Below are 18,089 nucleotides of genomic sequence, written 5' to 3'. Positions count from 1 at the left end.
TCTTAAATTGAAAATTATAGAAAGGAGGGAAGGTAGAAGACGTCTTAACTTAGAACAGCTAAAATGTAGCGAATAGAGTTATAGGCTAGGTACAAGAACAGACGAAAAATTAAAGGAGGCGAGAGAAACGGATGACAGGGCACAGAAACAGAATGGAACTGCATTAAAACGTGACTGTAAAGTCAGCAACTACAGATATACTAGGTCTTAAACAAAACGAAAGTAGGAAACGCTAGATAACAAACGAGATTGTAGGATTAATAGAAGAAAATAAAAAAAAACAGGACAGGCGAAGAATGGCAAAAAAGATATAAGGCTATAAATTGGGAAATAATTAGGGTGTAGGGCAACTAAGGAACAGTGGATTGATATGAGGTGTAAAGATGTACAAGAAAATTTTGAAGTAGGTAGAACGGATGAGGCTTAATATATAATTAAAAGGAATTGTAGAGATGCAGGGTACAGTAGTAATAATATAAGAAATGAGTATGATAGAAAATAAGGAAAGGGCAGATAGGTGGAAAGAATACTTAGAGAACCTATAAGCAGGCCATGAATTAGGAAATATAATACTGAAGAAAGATAGTGTGGAAATAGGTGAGCTAGGTTCCCCTATAATGAGAGAAGAGTTCGATGTAGCATGAAAAAACTTAAATAATAATAAGTCGCCAAGTATAGATAGGATACAGGCGGAAATTCTAAAACATTCAGGACAAGAGGCAGTTAGTCACATTTATGAGACTAGGAAAGTCCCAGAGAATTATAAACGGAACGTGGTAGTAACTGAAAAGATAGGCGCGGTTAGGTGCGAAACATTTAGAACAATTAGTAAAACTTCCCATACGACAAAAATATTAACTAGAGATGTACAGAGGAGGATAGAAAAAAAGGTGAAAAAACTATTAGGGGTAGGTCAAGTTGGGTTTAGAAGAAATAGAGGAACGCGGGAGGTCATTCTAGCTTTACGGGTAACAGCAGAAAAAACGATAAAAGAAGGAAAGGGTGCGTACATAGTATTTGTAGATTTAGAAAAAGCTTTTGGCAATGTTAAATGGGACAAAGTGTTAATCATATTTAAAAATGTAGGGATGAGTTACAGAGATAGAAAAGTGATACTTAGTTTGTATAAAACACCCTGTTATAGAGCTGTTATACTGTCACTGTTATTTTTTAATCTATACATCGAAGACCCGATCAAAATCATTAATGACAATACAACTGTAGGGATAGATATACAGCGACAAAATATTAGTATGCTTTATTCTCCTTAGTTATAGGCGAATGATGAGGATAACGTGGATAGAAAAGGTTAGAAATGAAGAGGTATTAGAAAGATTAGGAGAACAGAGGACTCTATGGAAGTTAATAAGAAATAGGCGAGATAGGTTGGTAGAACACCTTCTCAGACATGAAGGTCGAGTCAGAGACATACTAGAGGCAGAAACAGGAGTTTGAAGGGGTAGAGGTAGACCTAGATTAGATTACTGTTCGCAAATAGTTAAGGATATGGGTTGTTTTAGTTCTAGGAAAATGCAATTTAGCTCAGGATAGGAATGAATAGACGAACATGTCCTACCAGTCTTAGGGCTGGCGATCTTATGATGATTATGAATCCTATGCTCTTTTGCGAGTGTGGCGGTAGCTTTCCTTCTGCTGATTTGTTCTTTCACTGATGGATGAAATTCATCACTTAGTCACTGCCTATTTTCATCAAATCTTTTCTATTTTTTAAAGGTGTAAGTATATGTAAGCGTACGCTCAAATGCTCAGTCCAATGACGTTTTCCTTTTTTATTTTTTGAAAGTAATCTCTCAATTCCTACTGATTTTCTTTTCAAAGGGAAAACTGAGTGAAATGAACCGCACGCCGCTACCTACTCTGTGACCCATATGGAGAGTTAAGCTCCGGAACACTGCTACGACTATAAATTGCAGGAAATTGATGTACCTTGACTGGTAACTGTTATTTCCAGTAATCAAACTTGGCGTTTCCAGAGAAATAATGTAAAGCTACATATTGAAGATGTAGTTTTGACGTTAAGAATAATTTTGTCACGTTTGGATATTATTCGCAGGTAGCTACAGCACGAAGGACGATTATTTATTAATTTAAACTAATCTCAACTAATTTTAATTAAGAATATTTTTAGGGTTCTGATCAAGCAATTTCTGGAAGTATAACCAAACTAAAAGTAAAATATCTGCCAGTATTCAGGCGTTAAATTTATGTTATCGATTACATAAAACTTAATCTCATGTGCTTGTTGAATTTTAATTGTCAACATATATTCACACACACTTGCGTTTTCACGGATTAACCATTGAAATTGATAATAGAAAAGTAATAAATTGTAATATTTATTATGAAGGGTTTGCAATCAGAAACACTTAAGCGAACTTAAGAGAAAGTATGATGAAATCAGGAAATGTGTCGATAGGAACGAAGTATACAGAGGTTAAAATAATTTTAAAACTCTAATAACGAAACCGGGTCTGTAAAATATGAGGGCCATTCAATAGGTAAAGATACAAACGCTCCTATTTTTAAGCTATTCTGTAAATATGTGTCATGTTTTCTAGGGTGTTAACTGAAAATCTTAGGATGAACTCTGATCAGTTACTCAATTATTTTATGCCAATATAACCACAAAATCTTCAGTTCATCAAGGCAGCACTACCAGAAGATTGCATCCAGAAGAGTAGTATACAGATTTTTAGTACCAAATGTTGTAAAACAGTGTGAAATACTTTCTGGGATGTTAATATAATACGGAAAAAGTTGTATGAAGAGTGTTTACAAGTGCTTTGATTGGTTTGTGACCTAACAAGTCTAAGTGATAAACCCCGAACTGGTCGTACAGTCGAAGATTCTAGTCTGTCGTTGTAATTAACCACGTGATAGTTTTCATAAGATGATGCTACACTTTGGTGATTGCATGTAATAGAATATTTCTACGTTCGGTTTTAAATTCGCCTGTTCCACATGTAGATAAAAACTGATTCATGAGTGACTTCATATTTTGCAGGGAAGATAAATTAATCTTTCACTTTTTTACTTTAAGAAAATAGGTAGGGATAAATAAAGACTAATTGGTTTCTTATCTACTTTCTCCTTTATATACCGGTGAATTTACCTGTCTGGCTGGTGGGTCTTTAGAATTGGCTGAGTTAATGCCCTATTGTTCTGATATGTGGAAAACAAAACCGGTGTTCACGCAATTTAACGCTCCTTCCGAACACGGTTGCGCCTTGTTAAACACGAATCAACGTATTATTAATTATGCAATGGCCACGAATACTGGAATCTGTTCCACATCAAGCCACCACAAATCTGTACAGGTACGGAAAACGTAACATAGAACATTTTCATGTGTTGTGTGTTATACAAAGAGGCTGCAGGAAGAGCGAGTACGTAACGAGTTTTCGCTTTATCGGTCCGTTGCACCACGATTTGATCAGTTATTGGGCATGAACGACACTTGCGTAATTGCTGCACCACATATCCACTAACCGATGTATGTATGTATATATATGGTTGCACGTATAATACGTAAAATATTCCACATGTGATTTAAAAGTCTTTTGGGTTTTAATTAAGCACGAAACTGCGTACTTAAACGTTAATTAATTTCAGTCCAATGCACAGCGGGAGTTTATTGTTTTCTACAATTTGGTTTGCAATGTGCAACTACTAACAACACGCTGAAATTGCACTAAATTAAAATTTAGACGACATGTATGTATATATTCTCTTAATTTCCTGTGTATAAAGCCTTCCAACAACTACAGTTAAATTGTATCATTTCAGATTATTCACTTGCAGGTATACATATATATATATATATATAATAAAAAAATACCTGTCTGATAAATACCAGAGAGAACTCATTAAATTCAGAGCTCGCGTCACAACGCGGAATTCAGATTAAAGAAAACTTTTTACGCAACCCGTTTCATTCCTCAGAAAAGCCTTCAAGTATAAAAATCTAGCGCCAGTAATTTGTTTTTGATTTCTACTGTAGAATATCAGTAGATTACTAATTTTGTTAGAAACAAAAACACAAATGAGAAATAGCCATAGTGAATTTATTGTACAAATGAGCATACAATACATATATACAAAAACTTTTGCAAGTGGAATAACTATAAGAACTTCATAACTATCATAAAAGTTTATAGTAGTGTAAAATTATAAAATATTTCATAGTATTCGTACTAGTATTGATGAGTCGTTTGTAAAACATTGTTTAATGTAGTAATATTATTGAAATTCTGTGTTCTTTTACTAAATTGCTTCTTTTTCCAATTTATTGATTTTCGTATTTCGTTTTCTGCAAATATTTTAAAAATAGTTAATCATTTAGTACCTAATAGTTCACGTTTTCCAAGTATTAAACTAAAACAAAACATATTCCACTAATCGTCACACCGTTGAAAAACATTAATTGCTAATTATTTACGTTTAAGTACCTATATCGATGAAAGTAGGTACTTTTTTTTTTGACAAATTAATTCACCACGTATGCTAGTTAGGTATATAGAAATACGAGGGTGGATTGATAAGTTTCCGGCCTAACCAAGAGATGACGCCACTAGGCCTACCTTGAGGTGACATTCTATAGTACCATCCTTGGATAGCTTGTAGCTATAGTTTCAGCCCGATCTCCTTGCTAGTGTAGGTTTGACAGCACGCTGAACAAGACGCCTCTGTGGTTTTCGTAAAAATGGAAAAGCAGGAAAATCGTGCTGTCATCAAATACTTTTATTTGAAGGGGTTAACGCCGAAGGAAATTAAAAAAGAGATGGACTCAACACTGGGGACATCCTCCCCGTCATATTCAACCGTTAAGCAGTGGGTTTCCGAGTTTAAAAAGGGTCGTGTGAGCACCTCTGATGGGCCTCGCTCAGGACGCCCCGTTGAGGTCACAACTCCAGATATGATCGAAAAAATTCATCAAATAGTGCTGGGAGACCGCAGATTGAAAGTGCGTGAGATAGCTGAGACCTGTAAGATGTCATATGAACGTGTGCAACATATTTTGCACCAACATTTGCATATGGAAAAGCTCTGTGCAAGATGGGTGCCGCGTTTGCTAACAGTCGACCAAAAATTGATTCGAAAAAACATTTCTACCGCAAATTTGTCATTGTATAAGCGTAATCCAAGCGAATTTTTGCGTCGATTCGTAACCGTTGACGAAACGTGGGTCCACCACTACACTCCTGAAACCAAAGAACAGTCTAAACAGTGGATTGGACCAGGGGAACCAACTCCAAAGAAGGCAAAAACAATTTTTTCGGCGAACAAGGTTATGGCTACTGTTTTTTGGGATGCAAGAGGTATTATATACATTGATTACCTTGCAAAGGGTAATACTATCACTGGTCAATACTACGCAGACTTATTGCAACGTTTGAGCCACGAGGTGAAAATTAAACGACCTCATCTGGCGAAGAAAAAAATCTTGTTTCATCACGATAACGCACCAGCGCACACGTCAATCGTTGCGACGGCTAAAATCAACGATCTAAAGTTTGAATTGATGCCGCACCCTCCTTACTCTCCAGACCTAGCCCCGAGTGACTATTTTCTGTTCCCTAATCTCAAAAAATGGCTTGGCGGTAAGAGATTTGCGGACAATGAAGAAGTAATCGAAGCTGTAAATGGTTATTTTGAGGAGCTTGACGAATCAGTCTATAGAGATGGCATTAATAGACTGGAACACCGCTATGAGAAATGTATCAGCCTTGGAGGAGATTATGTTGAGAAATAAAAAAAAAAAATTTTTAAAAACCTTGTTTTTCTTGGTCAGGCCGGAAACTTATCAATCCACCCTCGTATATTCTTGAAATACATTGAATGTCTGTTATACGTATAGGTATACATTTTCACTTTCTAGAAATGCTTTTATATCTAAAAATTAAAATACTGTGCTCAATTCAGTTTTATTGTTTCTTAAAATTACGGAGTTTACATAAATATCCAAGGATAGTTTTTTTAGAGAGGAAAAGTGAATACACCAATTGTATATGAATGCACATCCTACATTATTTTCAATAAGCAATTATTTATATATTATTGGTAAACCTATAATAAAAAATGATATAATGAAAGTTATGTATTAGTTTATGGTTCTCTCAAGTAAATTTGAGTAGTTAGAGATATAGATTAAAAATAAATACTATTTTTCATTGAACTATAGTCCATAATAAATTTTACAGCTCTAAAGTATTTTATCCGACTATAGCATTACAATAAATTTCACTAAAGTAATAATTATTGCAATTATTTTAGTATTTACTGTTTTGCTTTCTCTAGCATTTTGCATTAAGTATTAGTGTTTGTGACATTCCTGGAAATAGATAGGTACGTTGATCTGCGCCCTATCAATAACCCTAGACCTTGTGACAAATTATATCACAGATATAATCCTACTTTAAAACACTCTTAAAGCAAAGATGCAAAAAGTTATTGTGGGGCAAGAAAAACTTTCAACAGGGAAAAAGAAATCACTACAAAATATATCCTCAATGTTATCTATTACAAAAAAAAATGCATGACTATGCTACTGCAATACTTTTATTCCATTTGTTAGTTATTTTTGTGGTACCTAATGTCCATAATGTCAGCATTACCATTGACGACGGCAAGGGATGTAACAATAATCAATTTCTACCGACTCTTTAAGAGAGAATTTAATCTATCTTTCTCCTTGTAGCGACCCAGTAGATAAAACGAAGTCTTACCCATTCATTTCCTTTAGAACGCAACTTCCGCTGCGGGCGTAATTCACTTTGACGGTTGATCACATGGGCTTGGTTCAGATTCGATTCATTTTGTTGCTTTATTCCACTGAATAGGTCAGTTGATCTATAATATTCTGGTCCCGGTTTAGCAGTAGGTAAACCAATGAATCTACCTTGTGTGACTTCATGCCGAACAGTGGCAGAATTAATGGGTGGCTGAGGAAATGTATGTTACCGTTTATACACTCTATCGTTAATTTTATCCAAGATCAAATTTAAGTTATGAAGAAAGTTTATCAAACGAGCAGAGTGGTGGAGAGATTATGATTGATTAGATTTCCTTAAATGTAAATTATAAAGTTTACAGTCAGTCTACACCTTATAAAGATATAATAGCGATCGTACACTTTACTGGTTAAACTACTTTATTAGCATACATGTAAATGTTATGTTGAGCAAGAGCAGAATTATTTTTTAACTTATTAGAATAAATATAATTCATTTAAAATGTAAAATTGAATGATTTATCAATACTGAACAACTGCAACTGTGAGATGCTTTATATTTAAACTTTATAACCTACCATGAAGAAGTTTTAACACTGTAAAGCGAAACGTCAGTCCAATTATATAGGGTCCGGCAAAATGAAGTACCACATTTTGCACCGTCACTCTGCCCGAGTCATTGAAGAAAATGGGAGCATGATGTATTTAATTGGTAGCTCGCGCCTTGTCATTTCGGTTATCATCATCAATTGGACGGGCAAGCATTGCGCCTTAATTGTCGAAACATTTATGAGAAATAATGGATCTGTAATTACAACGGAAAGAATTTTTCGTACTTACCTCGAGCTTGGTAGACATGCTCCTTTCCAAGTCACAAAACTATTTTGTTATGGGTTACAAACTTCAGAAGTACATGTTCAGCCTTAAAAAGAAAATCAATCGATAGGCTCAGAAATGCTTGGATACCAGAAATTATTGCAATCAGTAGAATCAGTCTGGCCGTTCAGCTGCCGAACATGCCTCTGCTTTGCGTTTGCTAGATCGTTCTGTGAGAAGAATTTTACACGCAGACCTTAAGTTCCACCCCTACAAATTGATGATTGTACAAGCTAAGTAAAGGAGACTGGGAAAATCGCAGAACATGTTCCATTTATATTCTTCAAAACATACCTGAAGATGCTCTTTTAGTGCCGTGTGGTGAAGCTCATTTTCACTTGTCAGGCTGTTTACATAAGTAAAATTTTCGCTACTGGGCAGTAGTGAATCCTCGGCAGCTCCATTAAACACATCGTCGCCCAAGTCATATCGTTTGGTGTATTGTTGGATCATTTAGCGAGGGGACGTAACAGTTACCGTAACTGCCGATCGATATATCCACATACTAAATATTTTTGTAGAACCGAAACCTTTGGAACCTCATCATCCGGATGTGTGGTTCCAGCAGGATGAAACAGAGGCTCATACGGCAAGAAGGTCAGTGAACGTTTTAAGGGGAATTTTTTTAGGATACCTAGTCTTGCTATTTGGAGGCGTCGAATGGCCTTCGCGTTCACCCGATCTTGTACCATGCGACTTCTTTTAGGGCTACCTGAAAGCGAAGATCTTTGAACACCAACCTCGAACCATTGACGAATTGAAAGTAACAACATGCCAAGAAATTGTAAGCATATCGCCTCAATTGAATACTCGAATGACTGAAACCTTCAGAAAACAGAATCGAATGGATATCGAAGATAATGGTTAATGGACAGTGTAATTTTCAAAACTTAATAAAAAAGTGACATAGTATATATTACTGTTTTTATTAAAGCTTAGTGTGTGGTAGATCATTTTGCCGAACCCTGTATAAGTAATACATTTTCACCCCTTAAATTGATTGTAATAGTCAAATTTTTATTTAGAAAACACAACATTCACAAATTATGCGGGCTCTGCCTGTTCCTCTTTAGTGTTTGCACAATATAATAATTACGAATTATGGATAACCTCGTATAATATGAAACACCGTGAATTAAAGGTAACTGTAACCGTTGCAACACTATATTAAACTAATCACAGCATTATCATCATAAGGTCTTTAGTCCTAAGACTGGTTGGACACGTACCTCCACTCTTTCATATCCTGAGCTAAACTTCGCATTTCCCTAAAAAATATATATTTGTTAACAGAGTACTTTTGTTAAATTATACATTTCATCCGATAATAGATAGATTGCAAAGTACTATTTTACTTCGAATCTGTTTAGATTTCATAGCGACTACAAGTAGATAAGTAATTAAATTGGTAAAAGTTTTCGCGGCCAGTAGATGAACTGGTGTTGTTCTGATTCGGGTCTAAAGATAGTCGTGTGTTAGAGTTGCTTTCTAACGTTTAGCTAGTACAAGTGGCGCGGTTCTTCAGAGGTCATTCCATCTTGGATGCTGGATACGGACTGACAGCTCGCCACTCGTGCTAGCCACACGACGGGCTTTAAACTCGAATCAGAATAGCATCAGTTCAGGTAGGTATGTTATTATTGTACTGATTTTCATAACCTAATACAACGAAGAAATTATTATTAAGGGATTTAAATTACTAATTTACTAACAGCGGTTTATTGTTTCAGAGCCAACTATCAGTTCTTCACACTACAGCCGTTTTGGTTTCATGTCACGAATATGACGTTGCACGTTGTCGCGTGTGTATTATTTACGCGTGTCAGCTTGTGCGTTGCTGGATTCAAGCCACCCTTCGCTACATTAGCTGGCTTAATGTTCGCCATCCATCCCATACACACTGAGGCGGTAAGCTTATTACTGTCATTAATTTTTTATTACCTTTTCAACTTGCGGCAAATCCTCACTTTCCCACGCAGATACGCGATACGTTGTTCATGTGCATACGTGTTACGATTACATCGATTTTATCGTCGCGTGAAATTGTCATTGCCACATTAATTTAAAAATACAACCCTGAACAACGTGATGTGGTGGCAGTAATGACTGGCGGAAATCGTTACGTTTGACATTTAAATGGGAAATATATGTAAATTGGCTAAATAACGGAAAATGTGCAAATTTTAAATATGTAAAATACAGCAGCAACGTTTAAAATTTGGCTTAATAATATAAGCGATAGAAATATTTATCGGGAAAAGAATATAATTAAATTTAACTAAATTTTGTGATGTCGTTTCATCAGGTAAATTGTGGATTTAAGTACATAATTTAACAGGTATTCAAACTCAAATTGTTTCAGACTAAATTGGTGAAATTCGGAAAAACATTAAAATCAATGATAAAATTTTGCCCTAGCTTACTGTAGGTAACGAATTTTTTACTCATAACCGGAATCGACCAAAGGAGATTGTTAAAACTAGTTGTCCTTAGTGTAAGAGGCAGGGAAACGCTTGCACTTGTAATACGTAAATAAGTAAATAGAAATGAACTGTATCTTTCTTATATAAGTGATTTAGTATACATCAAAATTATTAACGTGATCAACTAACAGGTGTCACGGTGGTCAGGTCCATGTCCATGGCTGGGTCTAGCCTATAAATAAAGAAAACACATTTTATTACTAAATACATCAGTTACTGAAGAATGATACTGAGACGTACAATGGACATAAAGGACAGACTTGCATTATGCCCGCTCCAGTATCACCCTTAGACGTAAAGGGCTGTAACTCGCAATGCGCCGGTATTACTTATTCTCATTACCACTAGTACTAAGATGTGCAATGAGTACAAAGGGCTGAACTCGCAATGTGCTCTCTTCAGATACTAATGTTTGACCTTTTACTTGGCATGACCGATACTGAGGGGTGCAATGGTCACAAAGGGCAAACTCGCAGTGTGACCTCTCCAGCTACCTAATGAGAAAACTATCACAAAGGGCGAACTCTCATTGTGATTTTCTCTAAGTGACTACACCAAAGCCACACCCATATGAATTATCAACATCGAGTAAAAATTTATCAATAATATTATTCATGCAAAATGTTCATTGATCAAGTGATTCAAAAGGTAGACAAATATAAAAGGCAGAACGCTCAGTGAATAAACTCACCCTTTTATAACAAGAACACTGCACACATTCACTGTCTTTAATACACTGCCCTGATTATTATGTTTAAGACACAGAGAACGGGATAGTTAAAACTATATAGTGTATGTATGTATTTACAAGACATTCCTATTGCTACATAGGTAATCTAGGGACGGAGCGAGCCCACGAGAAGTGTTCTACTAGTCTAAACAAATGAGTCCTTGAAATATTTCTGAACATGCTGCCTTTGGTTGGCTTTTACATTAAGGTGTATTTGATATATTATATATTGAAATAATCTGAGTTCTTACATTAGACTGTAGGAGCTATTTTTATTATTATTATGGATGATGATATTTTTCACCTATTATGTATATGTACCAATAGCTTAACAGCTAGTTCCTCCTACCAGTTTTACATAGCAACCAGTGGGTTCCCCTCAAGAGTTACGTCTTGCGAAGTGGCATGCGGCAATGAATGTAAAACAACATGTAAGGAAATAAACAAAACCCTCAATTAGAAGAATACGATGCGATAGACAGTTTAAACAACTTACTCGGGCCGACGCCCCAGTTGGGGCCGCCCTTGCGATATCCCAACGTAGTCGAACTCGGTAATGTAGTTGTGTCCAATGAGGAATCCCTGATGACGATTGTAGACTGCCTGAAACAATAGGTGTTTGCCACACCTATGCCCCAGCTAAATAACCAGGCATTCTATGCATTGGCCGAATGCATAGATCGCTCCCAATGTTTATCTTTACATTGGCAAGCTATGTGTAGAAACTTATCCCTCGACTAGACGCCTCTATGCCGATATCACCGCGCTTTACGGACACTCAAGCCACTGCTGTATACGGCAGGTCAAGTAGTGGACTTCTACTCTCATTAACACGTCACTCACAGGTGCTTTGCCACTCCAGGCATATCTAGCTAGATCTGCAGTGGACTACCTGACGCACAGTATTTACACTTCACCTAAAGGTACATCCGACCCATCGGCCGTTTGCCTTACACTTCTACAGGCCTCATATTTCAATAATAACAACAACAACACTTAAAATACATAATATTAATTGCCCTTACGGCATCTGACTCTCTCACCAGAGTAACCACTGCCCTTACGGCATCTTACTCTCTCACCAGAATATCCACTGCCCTTACGGCATCTTACTCTATCACAGAGTAACCACTGCCCTTCCGGCATTTTACTCTCTCACCAGAGTAACCACCGTCCTTAATGCACTTTACACCTCCTTACACGCCGACTGCCACTTCACCACTGACTTTAACATAAAAGCCCTCTTCCAACAGCCCTCTTTGGTTTCATTCTACATATATGTTATTAATATTTGGTTAACCCAAATAGTAAATAAATACCGAATAAATAACTTTCGTACAAGACAAATAACTTTTTAACAGAAATAACATTTTTACTGTAGCATATCTATAGAGATGAGCAAAATTGATCTTGATCTGGCGAAAATGCAAGACCAATACTAATACTGTCTGTATATCAAGCAAAACCAAGATCAAGACCAAGCCCAAACGAAGAAGACCAATTCTAAAACCAAGATCGAATATGCAAGACCACGACCAAATACGCAAAACTAAACTAAAAATTATTACTTTCCGTAGATTTATAAGTTAAACTATTTGATGCAATTTTAATATATATTCTTTTCTTGGGACAATATCTTTTGTATTCAGTTTGCTTTACTAAATCTTAACAGTAAATACATAAAAAGAATACGATTTCAGCTCTTACAATGAGACTAACTAACATCTAAACCATAAAAGCTGAAAATTTGCGGTTTGGACAGTTTGTTTATGCATGAATTACCGTATACTTTTTGCCATAATTAAAATGTGTACGTTATTCGGAGCTGGAAGTATCGAAACCTACTTTTGATAATCTTACAAGCCGAATAGCTAACTAAAATATTTACACTATGTCTAAGACAGTGTTAGACCCTTCAGATAAGTCTGGATTTTTAAATACTGACTTAAAATGGCTATTTAAAGACGTCGTACAAAATTCAGATTTTATACCTTAACGTGAAAAAAAAAAAAAAAACTTTTGGGTGTTTCATTCCCACCAGCCAGTAATGCTGGTGGGCGGGCAGTCCCCCCGGGCTATGCCGAAAGGTAGGGCGGAAGGCCCTCTTCAGCCTGCTTTCAGGAATCGTGGGAATGGGTGGGTGGTGGTTCGGGTGAGAAAGTTGAGACGGACGAAATGAAGACGGAAGAGAGTGAAAGATTATCTGTGGTGATCCAAGGAAACCACAGAAAAACTTGGATCAAGGCAGACGGACAGAACGGAATCGAACCCGCGTCCTCCCGAATGCTAAGCAATGGTATAGACCTCTAGGCAATGCCGCTCGGTCGTTAACGTGAGAGACAGAAGGATTATATACTGCGGCGCAACTTACCTGATATTTGCGGAAATCCCCATTGGTCAAGGTTGGTAACCCCTAAATATTACTCTGTACACTAGTGAGAACACTAAACTTTTAAACTTAAAAGATTGTCTGTGGAATATTGCTGCCCCAGCATTTGTCTAAGTGATCCAAGGACACCACAGAAAAATTTGAACTAAGGCAGACGAACCCGGAATCGAACCGGCATCTTCCCGAATACTAAGCAATGGTCTAAACTTCTAGGCCTCTAGAACACATAAAAAAAGCAACCTTTATACCTTAACGTAGGTCTGACAGGTGCTATTAGCTTTTAGTCAATCATTACGGCATACCGGTAGGATGTACTGTTAAAGCGCGACAACAGATGAACGACAATAAAAAGAAAGCATTGTTTAGACTAATGCAGTCACCTCATATTATATACCATAAAACTCAACTATAGTAATTCATAATATTTTACAAGACAAGAAAAATGTCTACCTTCCTATAATGTGCCAGCGAGAACGGGTACGTCTGAAATCTCGATGATTTTAACAAACAACCAACTGAGAGAATTGAGTATCTCTAACCAGTTATTTTACATTAAAATTGCTCTCAGTAGGTCATACTGTTGTAACTCTAACGTATTTGGTGGCCTTTAAAATCCGATTTTTATTTCTTAAGGACCTCGAGAATTATTTTTGCAAAATAACTTGATAGGCAGGCTAAAGAAAAATTACATCCGTTTTTTAAAGGCTCTCTTTTTCAACTCAATTTTCCAATTTTACACGAACGTTTAAAAATGGTAAAGGTCAATTCAACTTTCGGTCGAAGACTGAGACGAACGGTAGTGTGAGAGTCTAGGTCTCACTCGCTAGATGGTATACTCACTATAAACCCCTCGCCGTGGCTCGGCTGAAACGCCCACTGCGACATCATCCTCCTGGGGCATTCCTATTTCAGAAATTACCTCAGAGGGAAGAAATCATACTGAATTTTGGGGCTAAAATTTAAAATATGTATATTACGGACAAAACCGTACCTTATAATGGTTATGGCCATGCTGGTTTCGAACTTCAAGTTCTCGCTTATTAAGCGGTTAGCAGAGATAAGTAAAAAGAAACAAAACAATAAAACAAAGAAAGACGCAGTCGATTGGCTCCATAAATGGTTCGAGTAATATTTAAGATAAATGCAGTAAAAATATAAAACCTGAAAATAATTAAAGCTTAACAATTGTTATGCGCTTTAAGTAAACTTAACATAAAAACCCAAAAAACTGTTTACAGTTCAAACACTTATTTAAAAATAAAACATGCACTTTAAGCTATATAGACTGAACATAAATATACCACACTTACGACCAACGTAAGCTCACTAACACAATTCACAAAGAATAAATAAATATATAAATAACATATAACTTCCGAGGCTAGTTCGACGTCACAGTCGTATTTACTACGGAACTCCTCCAAGAGCTCCATAACCTCCCACGACTTATTAGAGTTTAGTTGCAGCGTTAGGATCATATTTTTTATGCTTTCCTCCTGAAGTCTTCTGTTTTTTTTTCTTATCTTGTTTACTAAGCCTCTTCTTTGTCATCTCCTTCTTTTTATACGAGCTAGCCCTAGTAATAAAATTTCACTTCGCGCATTGAAATCCCAGGTCGATTGTTTCCTAGGACCCTCCCTACCTGCTTCACCAAGTCGGCATTTGCTCCTACCTTTCTTTCAACGGCCCTGATCATCAAACCCGCCCTTTGTCGATTTAGTAAACTTTACTACCTCAGCGCCCAACCGGTGGATACCTGTTCCACCTCTAAGGCTTCTAATGTCAGTAGCGTAGCTTGTCTCTTCTTCTACAGCATCCTCGCTAATGAGAATAGTGGCTTACATTACCTGAAGCTCACTATTTCTTTCTTTTATAGTCCTAATCACCTCTCTACTGTGGGGAAACCTCTTGATACAGTACTCTTCAGTTAGTCAGATTCCCGTTCACTACGGAGTAGGGCAATCGTCCGGAGCGCCCTCTTTTACGTTAAATGTCCCAATTTCCCTGTTAAAAGTCTCATCTATTTTCTAACGTTGCAATTCAGCCGCAATAATATCTCTGCCAGCCTGTACGCCTACCAATGTATGTTCTCTAACCGTCTATGCTTCCGTCTGTGACACTTGTACCACCGTGTCCTTATATGACGATGGGGATTCTAATATTAGCCTTCTGAAGCTTACAAACTAGTATCTGGAGATCTCACGCTAAGTCTGTGGATTTGTCCAGGATGCATTTCGGCTTGTTAACCTTCTTCACCATGGTGTTTAAACAGCTTGTCAATTCCCCCAGCCCCGACTGGCCGTTTTGGAGGAGCTTTTGGGGAATAGCCAAACTCACGAAGTCTCTTCTCCCCACCTTCTACTTCTACTCTACACGTGTTCCCGTGGTTTACTCCTTCGGCATTCTGAATCTCCATTTGGCAAAGCTATGGCATCCTCAAAGCCATAAACTAGATCAATAGGTATCTCCATATTATCTAGTGTATCTTAGCCCTCCCCCCCATAAATAGTTCTTTTAGGAGACGTTCTCTGTTTTTTAGCTTCTGCCAAAGCCAAGTTTCTCCCATAAGTTATATTTTACTTCTATGTGAATCCAGCCGCTAATCTGGACAAAACACCTCTTCGCCTGCCCTCTCTCTGTGCGCATCTGCGGGGTGGTGAGTCCTTTGTTCATCGCCGAAGTCATCGTCTTATCAAGTTTATCCTCATGGTGGGTGCGAATGGTGGGGCAGGACCAGGGGCCCCTTCCCCCTCAGCTTAAATATTTGAAATTGAGTTCATTAAATTTCCAGAATAGGACCGGTCCCCACGGAACGAACGATACTTTGGGCAGCACAACCCTGTTTCTTCCTGTGAACCAATACCTTTCCATTTCAACTTCTACTTTTTTCGTCTAAAATATTTACTGGCAGATTTGTATTTAGCCTGTACGCGGATATTTCGGAAACTTATCCAATCTCTTCTTTCCTCTTACAGGTCCTTTTGCTGTTCACCTATATTCCTTCATACATAATATTACCAGCATTATGTTCTAAATTGCTATTGTTAACACACCAGTACAGCAAAACAACCACCCAAATATGTCTTAATAAATGTACGTTAGTTAAAGCAGGGCGTTTTAGCGTAATTGGAATGGATCTATTCCCTTAATAAGCATTTAATTCGAACAAGCTTCGTGACTAGCAACTCTTTTTATTTAAGCGTAAGCTAATTTTGAGTAATCTTCGTAATCCCTTTTACATTGTTTAAGCTCAGAATTTTAATTAGCGGTGGTATAGATTGAACGACGTTTTTTTTCTTTTAATCACTGTTTAATACCTTTTGAAGTCATATTTTTGGAGTTACAGCGAACTCAATGTTCTATGCTAAAAACTGCGTCCCAATAACCATTTAATTCATACAACGATCGATTTTCTTTTAAATTATCTGGCAAAATAGCCAAACATCTTTTAAAATCCGAGTTGAGAACATAGAATCATCAAAATATTAATGATGAAACACATCTTATCTGATTTTTCTTTCATTCATTGTGGCATTATTTTGTTTAAAATATACTTTCTTCTGTTTTTGAAATTACATCCGAAACGAAAATTTTCAATATTATATATACGAACTAACTAATGTCATTTCTGGCTTCTTTGTCCGTTCATATTCTTATTACTTGTCTGAGCGCCTCTGTTTAGTTTTTTCTTTCCAATATCAATCTCCTTTCTATTTATTACAGTACTAGCATCTTAGTATTATCTTTGGTATATATGTTTTTGCTTTTACATTTAGCATGAAGTTTCTTGTTTTGCTTCCTTATGTGCTATCCTATTTTACGTTTATCGAAATTTGTTGGTCATTCGTTCAACGTTACCCATGTTTGAGAACTTTTCATCTTCATTTGTCCCTTTCTTCGAACATCACTAGGTACTTTCGTTCCATCCTTCATTCTTGTATTGTTTATATACTTTTGCTATATAGAAGAGTTATATTTAGAAACTTACCATTAGCTTTTAGTCTTAACTTTTCTGCTGTACTTGGTTTGCCTTTTGTTTTGTTCACTCACTGAAATATACATGCGAATAAAAAAAATTGTGAAAAAAAAGTTGTAGTCAATCTCTACTTAAATTATATCAGTAGTCTTGTCCTACTTACACCCGGTATTAGGTAATGCTGCACACAACTATAGCTAAATAGAATAGCCTCGAAGTTTACCCTTTGTACTTATAAGCGCATAAGTGAGGGAAATGTACATGTAAACGCGGTAATTCAAAGAATAACAGGTACAGTTGTACATGTAGTTTTTACGACTAGTTTTGTACGTATCGGTCAGTAGTTGTCAATGTATGTTTTCACATGGTACGATTGGACAATGCGGAGAAAGAAGTAATAGAGAGATATGTATTGTTAATCACGATTTACTACCATACGAAGCTAATTATAACAATTATAATGATAGTTCTTTGACAAATTAATTAAATCAGATTGTGCTTGACGGACTCACAATAGGGTTCAGCAGGCGATTACTAAGATATACTGAACACGTTTCGGAATTATAGCTTTATAATATCGATACACAAGTAGTCAGATGACTTGTAGCGAGTGCTTATTTTCAATTTCAATATTTTAAAATGTAACAAACTAGTAATAATAGATAAGTAAGGACGGACGCCGGTGTAGTTGATGTATACTATATTTCCATATCTTTGGTTATTTGATTGGAAAAATACGACCGATTTATGTCGAGCTTTTTATCACTAGTTGATTTAAGTAGACACTTTATAGGTGCATATTTTCGTCAGTGTAGTACTGTGCTACTGGTAGTAACTTAGTGATTTGTGTGTCTGGGTCGGTCGCGTGTGTTTCAAATCATAAG

General features: G+C 36.6%; 1 protein-coding gene across 1 annotated transcript in view; it reads left to right on the top strand.

The window, feature by feature from the left end:
- LOC108739371 overlaps positions 1-16,125 on the top strand; it is a 169,349-nt gene extending 153,224 nt beyond the window's left edge. Inside the window, exons 2-3 of the mRNA XM_018473252.1 lie at positions 9,358-9,535; positions 15,826-16,125. Of these exons, the coding sequence (XP_018328754.1) occupies positions 9,358-9,535; positions 15,826-16,125 (478 nt within the window). The remainder of the gene's footprint in view (positions 1-9,357; positions 9,536-15,825) is intronic.
- The last annotated feature ends 1,964 nt before the right edge of the window (positions 16,126-18,089 follow it).

The sequence above is a fragment of the Agrilus planipennis genome, unplaced genomic scaffold (assembly GCF_000699045.2).
Source record: "Agrilus planipennis isolate EAB-ADULT unplaced genomic scaffold, Apla_2.0 scaffold157, whole genome shotgun sequence".
Lineage (NCBI taxonomy): Eukaryota > Metazoa > Arthropoda > Insecta > Coleoptera > Buprestidae > Agrilus > Agrilus planipennis.
This window is presented reverse-complemented; position numbering and strand designations above follow the sequence as displayed.